This window comes from Diabrotica virgifera, chromosome 1, assembly GCF_917563875.1.
Source record: "Diabrotica virgifera virgifera chromosome 1, PGI_DIABVI_V3a".
Lineage (NCBI taxonomy): Eukaryota > Metazoa > Arthropoda > Insecta > Coleoptera > Chrysomelidae > Diabrotica > Diabrotica virgifera.
Genome location: NC_065443.1, coordinates 121,587,842 through 121,600,671, shown reverse-complemented (window position 1 = coordinate 121,600,671; position 12,830 = coordinate 121,587,842). Strand labels below are relative to the sequence as shown.

The window sequence follows — 12,830 nt, the reverse complement described above, 5'->3', positions numbered from 1 at the left end:
GTAAAGTGAATTACAGCAGTTGTTTTATTCCAAATGTATACAATTTTGGTGTGGTTTAAACTGATGAATAAATAATATTGTGTAAATATTGTATATTATGTGTAATAAGGTAGTTGTGTTTTAAGTTTTTACATTGATAATTGATAACAAACATATTTTATGAACATACATATAAACATTTTTATAAATAAAGATTGTATTCTATGTTTTATTCTGTAATTTCTTAACCACTTCGGCATTTTAATGTAATGGAAAATAAATATAACCTCAAAATAACACAAGAAAATCCAAATAGTATACGAATTATAAACGTTGATTGATAAATACATACAGGTATATTTTTATCAATCAACGATATAAATATTATCGTATAGGATAAGAATTTTGTTTTCTTTTGTTATTTTAAGGTTATATTGATTATCCTTTACATTAAAATGAGTTCTCAATCCCAGTTAATTTTACAGGTCTTTTGAATATACCGCCATATGGCACATAGTTACGCTCCCGACCACTGGCTGATGCGACAATCGTCGTTTCATTCGTTAACACGGAACTTGCATTGCTAGGTGGGGGTGTGCTGTGGAGGGAGTTAATGCCATTATCCGCAAGAAATAAGGCAGGAGAAAAAAAGACGACTAAAACAACTCTGCGCTTGACCTAAAACAGAATGAAACAAAGAGAGGATTGGTTGGAAAAGATGACTTGAATTTGACAAAGTTTATTCGATGCATCGAATAAAATTCATCGATATATCATAAATATGTATCACTGTATCCGATGTATCGGATTGATGTTTTTCGATACATCGATGTATATCGAGCATCCCTACCTTGGATCTTTCCCTGAATGATCTGGGCCCGGATTACGTACACTCGATACGCATCGTATCCGCCATGTTTTTCCATAAGGCGCTACAGTAAAACATGGCGGATACGATGCGTATCGAGTGTACGTAATCCGGGCCCAGATTTAAAAGATCATATCTTTTAGCATGTCTCATAATGTGACCGCAGTATTCCAGCTTGCGTCTCTTTATTATATTGACCAGTTGTGCTGTTTGGTTCAGCCATCTAAGGACTTCCTTATTTCTAAATCTGTCGACCGATCTTATTTTTGGTAGTCGTCTGTATATCCACATCTAAAAATGCTGTTAAGCGTTTAAGCATAGCCTCAGTTAAAGTCCACGCTTCTACTCCACACAGTAGGACATGAATAAGCCAACTATGATTATTCGTTTGACTCATATTATTCCTCTAATGCATTTGCTGTTAATCCTTTATCTCCTTCCGCTCTTCTTTAAAAATCCATTTGGGTTGCTCTCAGCGTTACCAGTGTTCTTTCATTAAATGACCATACCTCACAGGTGTACAAAGTGATAGACTATAATCTTATATGTATATCCTATTTTATTTTCTTTGCTTGTGGATAGGTACCATAAGCTAGTGTTTAACCTTCTTCTTTCTTCTTTATGTGCCGTCTTCTACCGAAGGTTGGCGACCATCAAACGATAGGTTTCTCTGTTTTGTGCCGCATGTATTATGTTCGCAGCTTCTGGTATTTGAAACCATTCTCTCAAGTTTCTCAGCCAGGATTTCTTCTTCCTGCCCAAACCTCTTCTACCTTCAATCTTGCCTTCGACGATAAGCTGTAGCAGACTGTACTTATCATTACGGAACACATGGCCCAGGTATGACGCTTTCCTCCTTTTAACAGTTGTTAACAATTCCAACTCTTTACCCATTCTTCTCAATACCTCTGTGTTGGTCACTCTGTCTGTCCAAGGAATTCTCAGTATGCGTCGATACAGCCACATTTCTAGAGCCGCTAACTTCTTTATAGTTGCTGCTGTTAACGTCCACCCTTCTACTTCGTAAAGTAGCGTAGAGAGTACATAGCATTTTGTGGCGCGCCATCGGAGGTTAACGCTTAGGTTGCGGTTGCTTAAGAGCTTTCTCATTTTTATGAATTTGGATCTTGCTATTTCAATTCGGATCCTAATCTCTACGTCTGGGTCCCACTTATCATTTACTGTATATCCCAGATATTTAAATCGGTGTACTCTTTCAATACGTTCGGCTTCAATATTCAGGTCGATATGTTGAATGTTCTTTTTACTGATCACCATAAATTTAGTTTTCTTTCTATTGATCTTCAGTCCAAATTGGTTGCCAGTTGTATTTACTCTATATAGCATCATCTGTGTTTAACCGTTGATTGATAAATATACAAGATTGATAAATATATAATCTCTATATTTATCAAGCAATGGTTTAACATTGCAATGGCTTGTCTACCTGCCGAATTTCTTTCTCTTGTAGCCGGTTTTAAAAAGATATCAATATTATCAATATTAATGTTATGTGTTTTTGTTATACAATTTGACAAATTTTATACTTCCATATTCTCTAACCTTACGTTAACATTTCATTTTTTCTCTCATATATTCACTGTTCCACCTTTTGCCTTTTTCTCATCTTTCTTCTTTCAATGTTTTCACAAAGTTGATATTTTCTTTGATTGAAATATTATGACTGGTCTAAATTTCAATGAACGATATTTTTTTAATATTATAGGGTGGTCTAAAAGGAGTAGTTTGGACAGATGTTATTCAAATATTTATTATGTTCGGAGCAATCCTCTTGGTTGTGATCAAAGGAACTATTGATATAGGTGGCATTGGAACCGTATTAGACAGAAATTGGAATAGCGATAGAATAGAGGGACCTAAGTAAGTTTATTACTTTAAGGGCATAGACGTAAAAATTTTTGCCAATGTGTTTTAATGCATTAATTTTTTTGGAATCCTGAGAAAACTAATAAGTATTTATGAAGAATTTAAACGCAGAATGAAAGATTGCTTTATTATTCAGGGCCGAAAGTCACCGAAAACTTCTATAATGTTTATTTTTTATAAGTTACAGGGTTGATAAAAAGAGAAAATTTTGTGTGATTTTTAATTTCAAATATCTCATTCAAAATAATTTTTTGATTATTCTAAGAGACTTTCGGCATTCGGTAATAATGTAATCTTTCATTCTGCGTTTAAATTTAAAAAAAATACTTATTAGCTTTTACAGAATTCAAAAAATGAATGCATTTAAAACAGATTGGTGCGAAATTTGGCGCCTAGCCCTTAATATTGTGCGAACAAATAATTAAGATTTATTTTGGGATATTTACGACATACAAGCAATGTATTCTCTAACGAATCATTTTTTATATTGTATATTATAATATAATTGCGGTATATTATAATTGCATGACTGCATTTATATAGCTTACGATATAATAAATATAATGTATGTACATACCTATGATATTAAATTGTATGATATTAAATTTCATTTATTAGATTTAAGAAACCGATTAAATATACAACTACAACCGTAGCAATATGAGAATAATCTACAAATCTCCTTGTTTTGATTATTTTTTAAAGAATTTCGGGAAATAATTCTAATAAATGTCTTCTTCTTCTTCTTCGTTTTTAGACCTATCTTCTAAAGTCTGGTTTTTAGATGTTATTATTAATTTTCGATGGTTTATATAATATTGATTGGTAAATCTCTTTTGACATCTCCGACTTAAATGTGGTCGTAAGTATAAATATGTCGATTTGTTAATTTCAGTGGTCTTTTCTGTAAATAGGGAACTTGCATATATTTTTAAATATTAAAATAATATTAAAAAATATAAGGTAACATGATCATAAAACGCATGCATGCAAAAAAAACAAATATTGTTTATTACGAGACATTGAAAAAGCTATAAAATTAAAATTTCTTCAAAGGCGCGTAAACGGGTCTGACGTCACGAGTCACGACCCACGTCTACCTTCTAGATTTCTATGAGTCGACAACAAAACCGCTAGGATATTTCGAAATTATTTACAAATTCATTCACGTTTACTTAAAACTCTCATGTAGAAGTTGATTGTAAATAAAAGTTCAAAAAAGGTTGTTTTGGGGATTGTATTAATTCCATTTTAATCATATTATTTAATTGGAAATTCCAAGGTATTTGTGTTCTTGTATAGTTCCATAATGAGTATATTTAGTTTCAAACTGAAATTGATCATTTTGAGTGCTACTTTATAAAGTAGTGTTTTTAAATGTATAATATGACTGACTAGGGTTTTTCAAAAAGTTAATCTGACAATCTACAGTAGTTGATTTCTTCATGGTGGCAAATTTTATAAAAAGCAGTGAAAGTTATTCTATTGGAGAAATGCGAGGAGGCAAATAAGTAGGTACCTATTATAAGTATTATTAATAAACACGTTTAAATTGTTTATAACAATAGTTTTTAGTTACTCTGACTTTTATTACTAAAAGTTTTGTTTATTTTTAAGTTATTTTTATTTTCTTTCTTCTTTATTATGAATTTAAAATATTTATAAATTATAGGTTTTAGTTTTGTTTATTACAAAATATTACGACCAGAAGTACATACATTTGGAACATTTAATAACCAATAGACAACCAAATAACCAATGTTACAATGTACAATGCAAAAGTACAGTTGCAAATAATGTTTCTATTTGAAAAAAAAAGTGTTGATTTTGCGTACCAGATACTCACTTTTAAAAATAATTCAAAATTTACATATATTTCGATAGAATATGACGCAGCTCTTACTGACAGTTTGATTAGTATAGCACAAGACTTTTGGAGTGTAAATATTTTCCTGCATCTATTTGGATCTGATAATTATTAAAAATACATGGAATAAAAATTTGATAAAATAAAGTTTCATCCATAAAATATTTTTTATTTCTTTACGTGAGAATGAAATTCATATTTTAAACTAAATATATATTTATATATTATAATAAAACATTCTTTATTTTTCTTTTTATAAGTAATTTTTTAGTAGTATCTATGTACTTACATTTTTTAAGAAATATGATATTAATGTAGGTATTTAATTTTGTTCAAACTTTATAATATAATTTGGCATTTGAGATACCTATGTTGTAAAATAAAAATGTATTTCCCTAAACTAAAAATAATATTATGAATGCATGAAAATCTTTATAAGATATTATCTGCAGAGTGCACATCTGGCACTAGGCAGTAGCCAAACGAGAAACGTGGTAAATATCATGGTTGGTGACGTCAGACCCAAGCGCGCGCTTTTAAAGTTGTTTGAAACGGTAATTTCGGGCGCGGAATTATAATCAGTTGTTGTACGTACACTATTAATTGTTAAGACGTAATATTTTGAATTTATCGCTTTTAAACATAAATTAACAATTTTATGCAAAAATATTTTTATGTGCAAGTTCCCTATTGTCTTACAACAAATTGTACAAACACAGCCGGCGTCTACGACACAAGTTTTGTCATCTCTAGGGTTATACCTTCCCCTCTATATTTTAGGAGCTCATTTGGTATTCCGTCTTGTACCTGTATCGGTGCCTTTAGGAAGCCACACGAGGACATTGGGTGCAAAATTTCATCGTAGAAGCTCATAAAAGTATTAGCGAAGATGCTAGAAAAAAGGACAATTGCTACTATTGAACTTTCCTTTCCCAGAGACATAGGTCCCTCTTTGTATATGAAAGAAACCTATTAACGTCGGGATCAAGAAATCTTCTCCTTATCATATCGTTTAGCTGGTTCTTTTTGATCGGTACTCTGTTAAAGCAGAATATTCGTTTAAACGTTATGTCTAATATACTTATGTAGGTATATATGAAATATCTGTAAGGGAAGATTATATAACACACATTTTCTCTTGTAAGACTGTATATGTATGGCATTTTATTCTTTATCTTCTTCTTTACGTGCCATCTCCGCGACGAAGGTTGGCAATCATCATTCCTATTCTCACTTTTGACACTACAGCCCGAAAGAGTTCAGTTGAGCTGCATCCAAACCATTCTCTGAGATTTCTCAGCTTATTCTTTATAATCAGCTGCAAAAATTCGTACTTGTTTCTAAGTATGGGCATCAAATTAGCTAACTTTCTCCATGCTGTGCAATACCATTTCGTTCGTAATATGATCGGTCCATGGTATTTTCAAAATTCCCACATCTCAAAAGCCTCTAGCATTCTCGTTAAGTCAACATTAACAGTCCAAGCTTCGGTCCCATAAAAAAGGATATAGTGCATATAACATTTTACCATGCTGTATCGGATTTGCAGATTGAGTCTTTGGATACTCACAAATTTCAAAATGGCTATTTTTGATTGCTCTATTGCTAATCAAATTTCTGATCTCTCATTTAGACCTTCAGTAATTCAGGCTCCCGAGTATTTCATTTTGTCGACCCGTTCAATATCTTTATTTTTTACCTGGATATTTGTTATGACTTTACTCCTATAAACTATGGTTTTGTTTTCTTTATATTTCTTTTTAAACCAAACTGTTCCCCAGTATCACAAATAGTGTAGTAGCGTTTGGAGGCCTATCCTGGAGGTATTTCTTTAGCGATAATGGCTGTGTCGTTGGCATAACGAATGTTATATTTATATTTTCATTATTCATGTGGAGCCCTTCTGTACAGTTTTCAAGTGCTTGTGTAAAGAACTCAGAGTATATTATTTAAATAGTAATGGTGAATGTACACAGCCCTGTCTCACTTCTCTACTTATCTGTTGCGCCCGTGCTATTTCCATTTAATGTTACCACAGCCTGTTGGTTCCAATAGATATTTATCGTTATGTTCTTCTTCTTTTTGTATAGACATGACATTGTCTGTTTTTTCAATGTGCCTCTAGTAAGTTGTCGTTACATCGTTTTCGTGGTCTTCCCACTGATCGTCTTCCTATTGAGGAACCGTCTCTCGCTGTCCTGACTACCCTATTTGTTGTCATTTGGCTTATGTGGTCATTCCATTCTATTCTTCTGTTTCTTACCCAGTTAATAATGTTATCCACCTTGCATCTCCATCGTATATCTGTACTTCTAGCTCTGTCCAATAGAGTCTTACCATCGGTTATTCGAAGGGTTTTCACCTCCGCTGTTTCGAGCAATATTTTTGTCCTCTCTGTGTCGGGTCGTGTTTCTGCCGCGTATGTCATTATTGGTCTGATGACTGTTTTGTAAATTCTGCTTTCATGTCTTTTCCGATATTTTTATTTCTCCATATTATGTCATTCAGGCAACCTGCGGCTCTGTTTGCTCTATTCACCTGATCTTCCACTTTTGTTTCGAGCCTTGCGTAGCTAGAAAGTGTGATGCCTAGGTATTTAAACTCCATCACTTGTTCTATTATCTGACCTTCCAGCTCCGATTTACATCTTATTAGATCTGCTGTTATAACCATGCATTTTGTCCTTTTTGAGGAAATTAATATGTTAAATTTTCTGGCGATTATGTTGAATTGGTGCAGCATACTTGATTATTGGTCCGCATAGCAGATTATTTTAAGTTTTTTGAAGTTATACTTCTTTACGATCGAGAGTGAAATTTTATAATGCCGGGCGCATGCGCACACAGACAGTATGCAGTTCGTTGCTAATCTTTCAAGATATGTATGTATCAGCGCTGTCAGCGCAAATAAGTCATTAAAAGGATATATTAGTGTTTTTAGTAAATGTATTATTTATTATAATTTTTGTGTCTTTGGATTTGCCTTCCTCGGGAATAAGATATCTTATAATAATAGTAAGTATATTTAAAGTATTTTTGTATACTTCACTTGGTCTATTAAATTTGTCAGTATTTATGAAAAATCTTGTAACCTGTCAAAGCAAAGGGAATATAGTTCAGTGGTGGAGCGTGTGACCGGAGATCGAGAGGCCCCGGGTTGAAATCCCGGACAATTCATATTTTTTTTAATTTTTGGTATTGTTTTAATAAAAATTTTTTGAAAGTGGTAGGTAAGAAATCCTACTATTTTTATTATTTCGTCCATAATCAGGTTGAACAATAAATGACTTAAGGAATCCCCTGTCTTATCCCATTGCCGGCTTCAATTGGGTCAGTTAGTTCATCTTCCACTTTTACTTTTATTGTGTTGTTCTGGTAGATGTTTTCGATCGTTTTAATTATTCCTAGAGGTACCTCTCTCAAGTATAACCAATGGATAACGTCCTTTAATGTGACCCTGTCAAATGCTTTCTTAAGGTCCACGAAACATAAATATGCCGGTGTGTTGTATTCCAACGATTTCTCTTGAACTTGCCTCATTATAAATAAAGCGTCAGTGCATGACCTTCCCGACCTAAAACCTTGTTATTCTTCTGCTAATGTTATAATTTCATTCAATTTGTTTGTTATCACTTTGGTTGTTAATTTTAATGTTGTGTTTAATAAGTTAATTCCTCTGTAATTCTCCGGGTCCCATTTGTCTCCTTTTTTGAAGAGAGGTATTAGGATGCTTGATCTCCATTCTTGCGGTATTCTGTTTTGTTCTATTATTTTTTGTATTAGTTTTAATAGTTGTTTAGTTAGATCTTGTCCTCCGTACTTTAGGAGTTCGGTTCGATATTCTGTCCTCTCCTGGAAATTTTCTATTTTTTAATTTTCTTAAAGCTTCCTTTACCTCTCCCTCCTCAATGTTTATTTCTTCGTTTGTCGTAACTTCAGGTGTTGGTGGTCCATTATCGTCGCCTTTAACAAATAGAGATCGGAAGTAGTCTGCCCATGTTTCCTTCTGAATGTGTTTCGCTTTTATTAATTTGTTCATCTCCATTCTTTTCTCTCTGATTCGCATTATGTTGATATCATTTTTGTTGAATCCTTTTAGCTTTAGACATTCCAAGAGAATGTTATGGAGGCGCTGGTAATTTCAAATAAGTCAGTTTAAAAATAATAATAATATTCTTCCGTTTTATACCGATAACGCGACTTTGGGATTATAACAGGGTAGTCTGCTATATCTAGGGCCTACGGTATTATACAAGGAAGGCAACAGGGCCAGTGCTACGCTTCAACTGCCTATTATTACCCTTGGTTTTATCCAAGGTTCAATCCGACAAGCCAGAGCTGGCGCGTGACCTTGAGCGAAAATACACAGCGAGAAATACACTATATGAGAAGGCTGGGACGAGTTGATTTCAATCCCAAAATATGAATATTACCTGACTACGTAAAAGGTAATGTTTGAATTCACTCCCAGGCTATTCACTCACAGGCCGTCATTAATATAAGTATGTAATGATTATACCATAAAATCTGGACACTGTTGACAAATCATTCTTGCACATCTACTTCTAATTGGGATGATTTTTAAAAATGCAACTTGGTAATAATTCAAGAAAACAAAGTTTCATTGTTATGCTCTTGTTAATATTTGGTCACTAAGTTTCATTGAATACATACATTAGAGTAAATATGAAATTGCTACAAACTGCCCGCTTACTTTTTTTTACAACATATTTGATATATTTTTTATAAATTCAAAATTGGTAAGGCCGTTATTTTATAGTTATTTCAAATTATTTTCTTTAAGTTTTTTCTCAATATCACTTTTCTATCGTACACTTTCACAACGGTATCTATACTTTGAAGTTTGATATAAGTATCTAATTGAAAATCTTGAAGAACATAAATAAACTGGTTAAAATTTGGATGTGTTGTATAATGAAGCATTAGAACGAGAGCGAAAAGACTCATATGCATTTATTGTCCTTTGTGAAGGCGAAGAATTTTCAGCCCATACGTGAGGAGGAAATGTTGATGTTTCTTCAATATAGGCTTCAATGAAATATATCCAAACCAAATATTTAAGTTATATTTTAGTTATATCTGTTTCTGCACCGTTTTTAATTGATATTCGTGGGACAGTTCCAACTGTTGAATTTTTCTGTACCAACTTTGACTCTAGTGAAACAGGCATCCCTTAAGTTTAGGATCTGGAAAAAGTTCTCGAATTGCTTAACGATAAAAGTGCTATTTGGCAACAATGTTTCAATTTCAGAAAAATATTATCCTTAAATCATACTTTATTGTAAAATCGCTCGGGAGTGAATTCGAATAGTGTCGGGAGTGAACTCCACTAATAAAACAACTAGCTGCTCAAGACGGGAGTGAACTCAATGGTGCTCGAAGGTCAGCCGTCAGTTCTCGCTTGTCAGATTGTACTCACTTTATTAAGGGCGAGTCGACCTGGGGCCTATAGACATTTTTAAAAATGTCTAAATGTTCTCGCCGGCCGGCGTTGGGTTTCAAACTCCGGCCTACCTACGTGGAATTCAGACTTCCTATCATCTGAGATATCCGCAAAAAAAATTATTTGACAAAAACTTGTTGGGGCCCACAAAAATAGATCAATATATAATTGTAAAACTGGTACATACATTACCTTCCTATCTATTGTTACACGATTGAAATAAACATAGCATCTAAAAGTAGAAAAGACTTTAAACGCACATCACGAACACGAACATAACACAGTATTTAGTGTACCTGACAATGCACGCAATTTCTTTTATGTTTACACATTTCAATTAACTAGTGTGTCTTATTGTACTTATTTTTAGTTTTGACCCAGATCCGATGGCAAGACATACCATATGGGCGCTCGTAATTGGTGGAGCTGCATACACACTGCAAAGTTCAGGGGTGAATCAAAATATGGTGCAGAGGTATTTGGCATTGCCGACATTAGAGCACAGCAGACGGTAAATTTTATTGAAAATTTCCATTAAGAGTAAAACTGCAAAGAGTAAAAATTAGCGCGTCATCAATATTTTTATTTTTCGAAAGTTCTACGAACTTTCAACAGTGAGGCAACAGTGCGTCGGTAATTCGACACTGGCAGTGACAAAGACAATAATTTTTATAGGTACTCATGGAGCGCTAAATGTTGCCGAGTCAGTCACGTTCGATTTATTATTATAGAAAATCGATTTTTAGTAGATCCAATAATCCAATGTGACACAAACTCTAGGCATGGGATAAAAAAGTTTATTTGAAAAAAGTGTATTTTTTTGTTCTTCTTAATAGCGGTATAGGCTCCTTTTTGCATTATTTTATTTAGTTATAGAGTAATTTCCACATACTAACATATTTCTCAAATTGGGCTCTGAACCGCCATTCTTTAATAAATTACGAATATGTGCGCCAAATATCTCAACAAAATATTCAAAATTAACGCCGCAATCTTGGACCGCGTTTGTTGCTACCTGTTTTTTTATTTAATTTGATGGCTTTGGTAAATACCAATTAGCCAGACAATTTTTACTTTTAAGTATAATATTACATAACTAGAATATAATAATATGATATAACTATAAAAAATTTACATATATTTAACTAACACAATAAAAATATATTATACCTAGATATATATGCACACACATACGTACACATATATAAACACATAACACATAATACATACACATATACAGTATGTCCCTGTAAGTTGTATCCATATGGAAAACTTTTTTATTATTAATTTTACGAAAAAAAGTTATTCTTTATAAAAAGCTCTGCTTGGTCCAAAGCGTAAGATTTAACCATAAAATATCAAATTTTTTGAATATTATACGAGGTATGTCAAAAAGTTTGAATTTCACTCAAGAGTAAAGTAGCTATAATTTTCACAATATTGAAAATTGCTATTATAAAAGGTTGTTTCGAATTAAAAACTATATTCTAGTATGCAATTACATCCTTCTAATTGAAATTTTTTTTTTTTGAAATATCGATAACTAACATTATTTTCAGTTATTTGAATTCAGATATCTCTTTTATTAATTTTACGAAAAAAAGTGATTCTTAATAAAAAGTTCTGCATGGTCTAAAACCTAAAATACAACCATCTTATGTCAAATTTTATCAATTTTATACGAGGTATGTCAAAAAATATGAATTTAGCTCAAGAGTAAAATACGTTTATTTTTTACAATATCGAAAATTGTTATTATGAAAAGTTATTTAGAATTAAAAACTATTTTTCAGTGTGTAATTACATCCTGCTAATTGAAATATTCTGAACTATAAAGGTAATTTACTTTTGATCTAAATTTATCTTTTTTTACATACCTCGTATAAAATTGATAAAATTTGATTTAAGATGGTTGTATTTTAGGTTTTAGACCACCCAGAACTTTTTATTAGGAATCACTTTTTTCGTAAAATTAATAATAAAAAAGTTATTAGAATTGAAAACTGAAAACATTGTTAGTTATCCATAATTTAAAAAAAATTCAATTAGAAGGATGTAATTGCATGTTAGAATATAGTTTTTAATTCCAAACAACTTTTCAGGATAGCAATTTTCAATATTTTAAAAAATAAAGCTATTTTACTCCTGAGTGAAATTCAAACTTTTTGACATACCTCGTATATTATTCAAAAAAATTGATATTTTATGGTTATATCTTAGGTTTTGGACCATGCAGAGCTTTTTATGAAGAATAACTTTTTTCGTAAAATTAATAATAAAGAAGTTTTCCATATGGATACAACTTACAGGGACATACTGTATAAACACACATACATATTTTTCTAATTAAAAAAATCATCCTTCTTCACGATTATATAGTGGATAAATTATTAATTTGGTAAAAGTTAAAATGTGTGAAATTTTTGTTTTGTGTTATAAAATGGAATTATTTGCAGAATTGCTAATGAAGACATTGTTAGCAATTTACAATTTCATTTTAAATTGCTAACAATGTCTTCGTTAGCAATTCTGCAAATAATTCCATTTTATAACACAAAACAAAAAGTTGCTACCTGTTGATCGCTACTGTTGCCTCTTAATGCATACTAAATTATAAAGTACGAAATAAGGCGAGGCAAGGAAATAGTAAAAATCCCAAAACCTCCCTACCTACCTTTTTTACAGTTGTTGGGTGAATCTCAATGAAATTTGTTGCATTCGATTCGTAAGACCGTTACGAAATTTTATGAACTAAAGTGGTGATTT

General features: G+C 32.1%; 1 protein-coding gene across 2 annotated transcripts in view; it reads left to right on the top strand.

The window, feature by feature from the left end:
- LOC114324363 (sodium-coupled monocarboxylate transporter 1) overlaps nucleotides 1-12,830 on the top strand; it is a 90,388-nt gene that overhangs the window by 41,876 nt on the left and 35,682 nt on the right. For both annotated transcript variants that reach the window (XM_028272172.2, XM_028272171.2), the window contains 2 exons: nucleotides 2,574-2,728; nucleotides 10,435-10,575. In XM_028272172.2, the coding sequence (XP_028127973.1) occupies nucleotides 2,574-2,728; nucleotides 10,435-10,575 (296 nt within the window). The remainder of the gene's footprint in view (nucleotides 1-2,573; nucleotides 2,729-10,434; nucleotides 10,576-12,830) is intronic.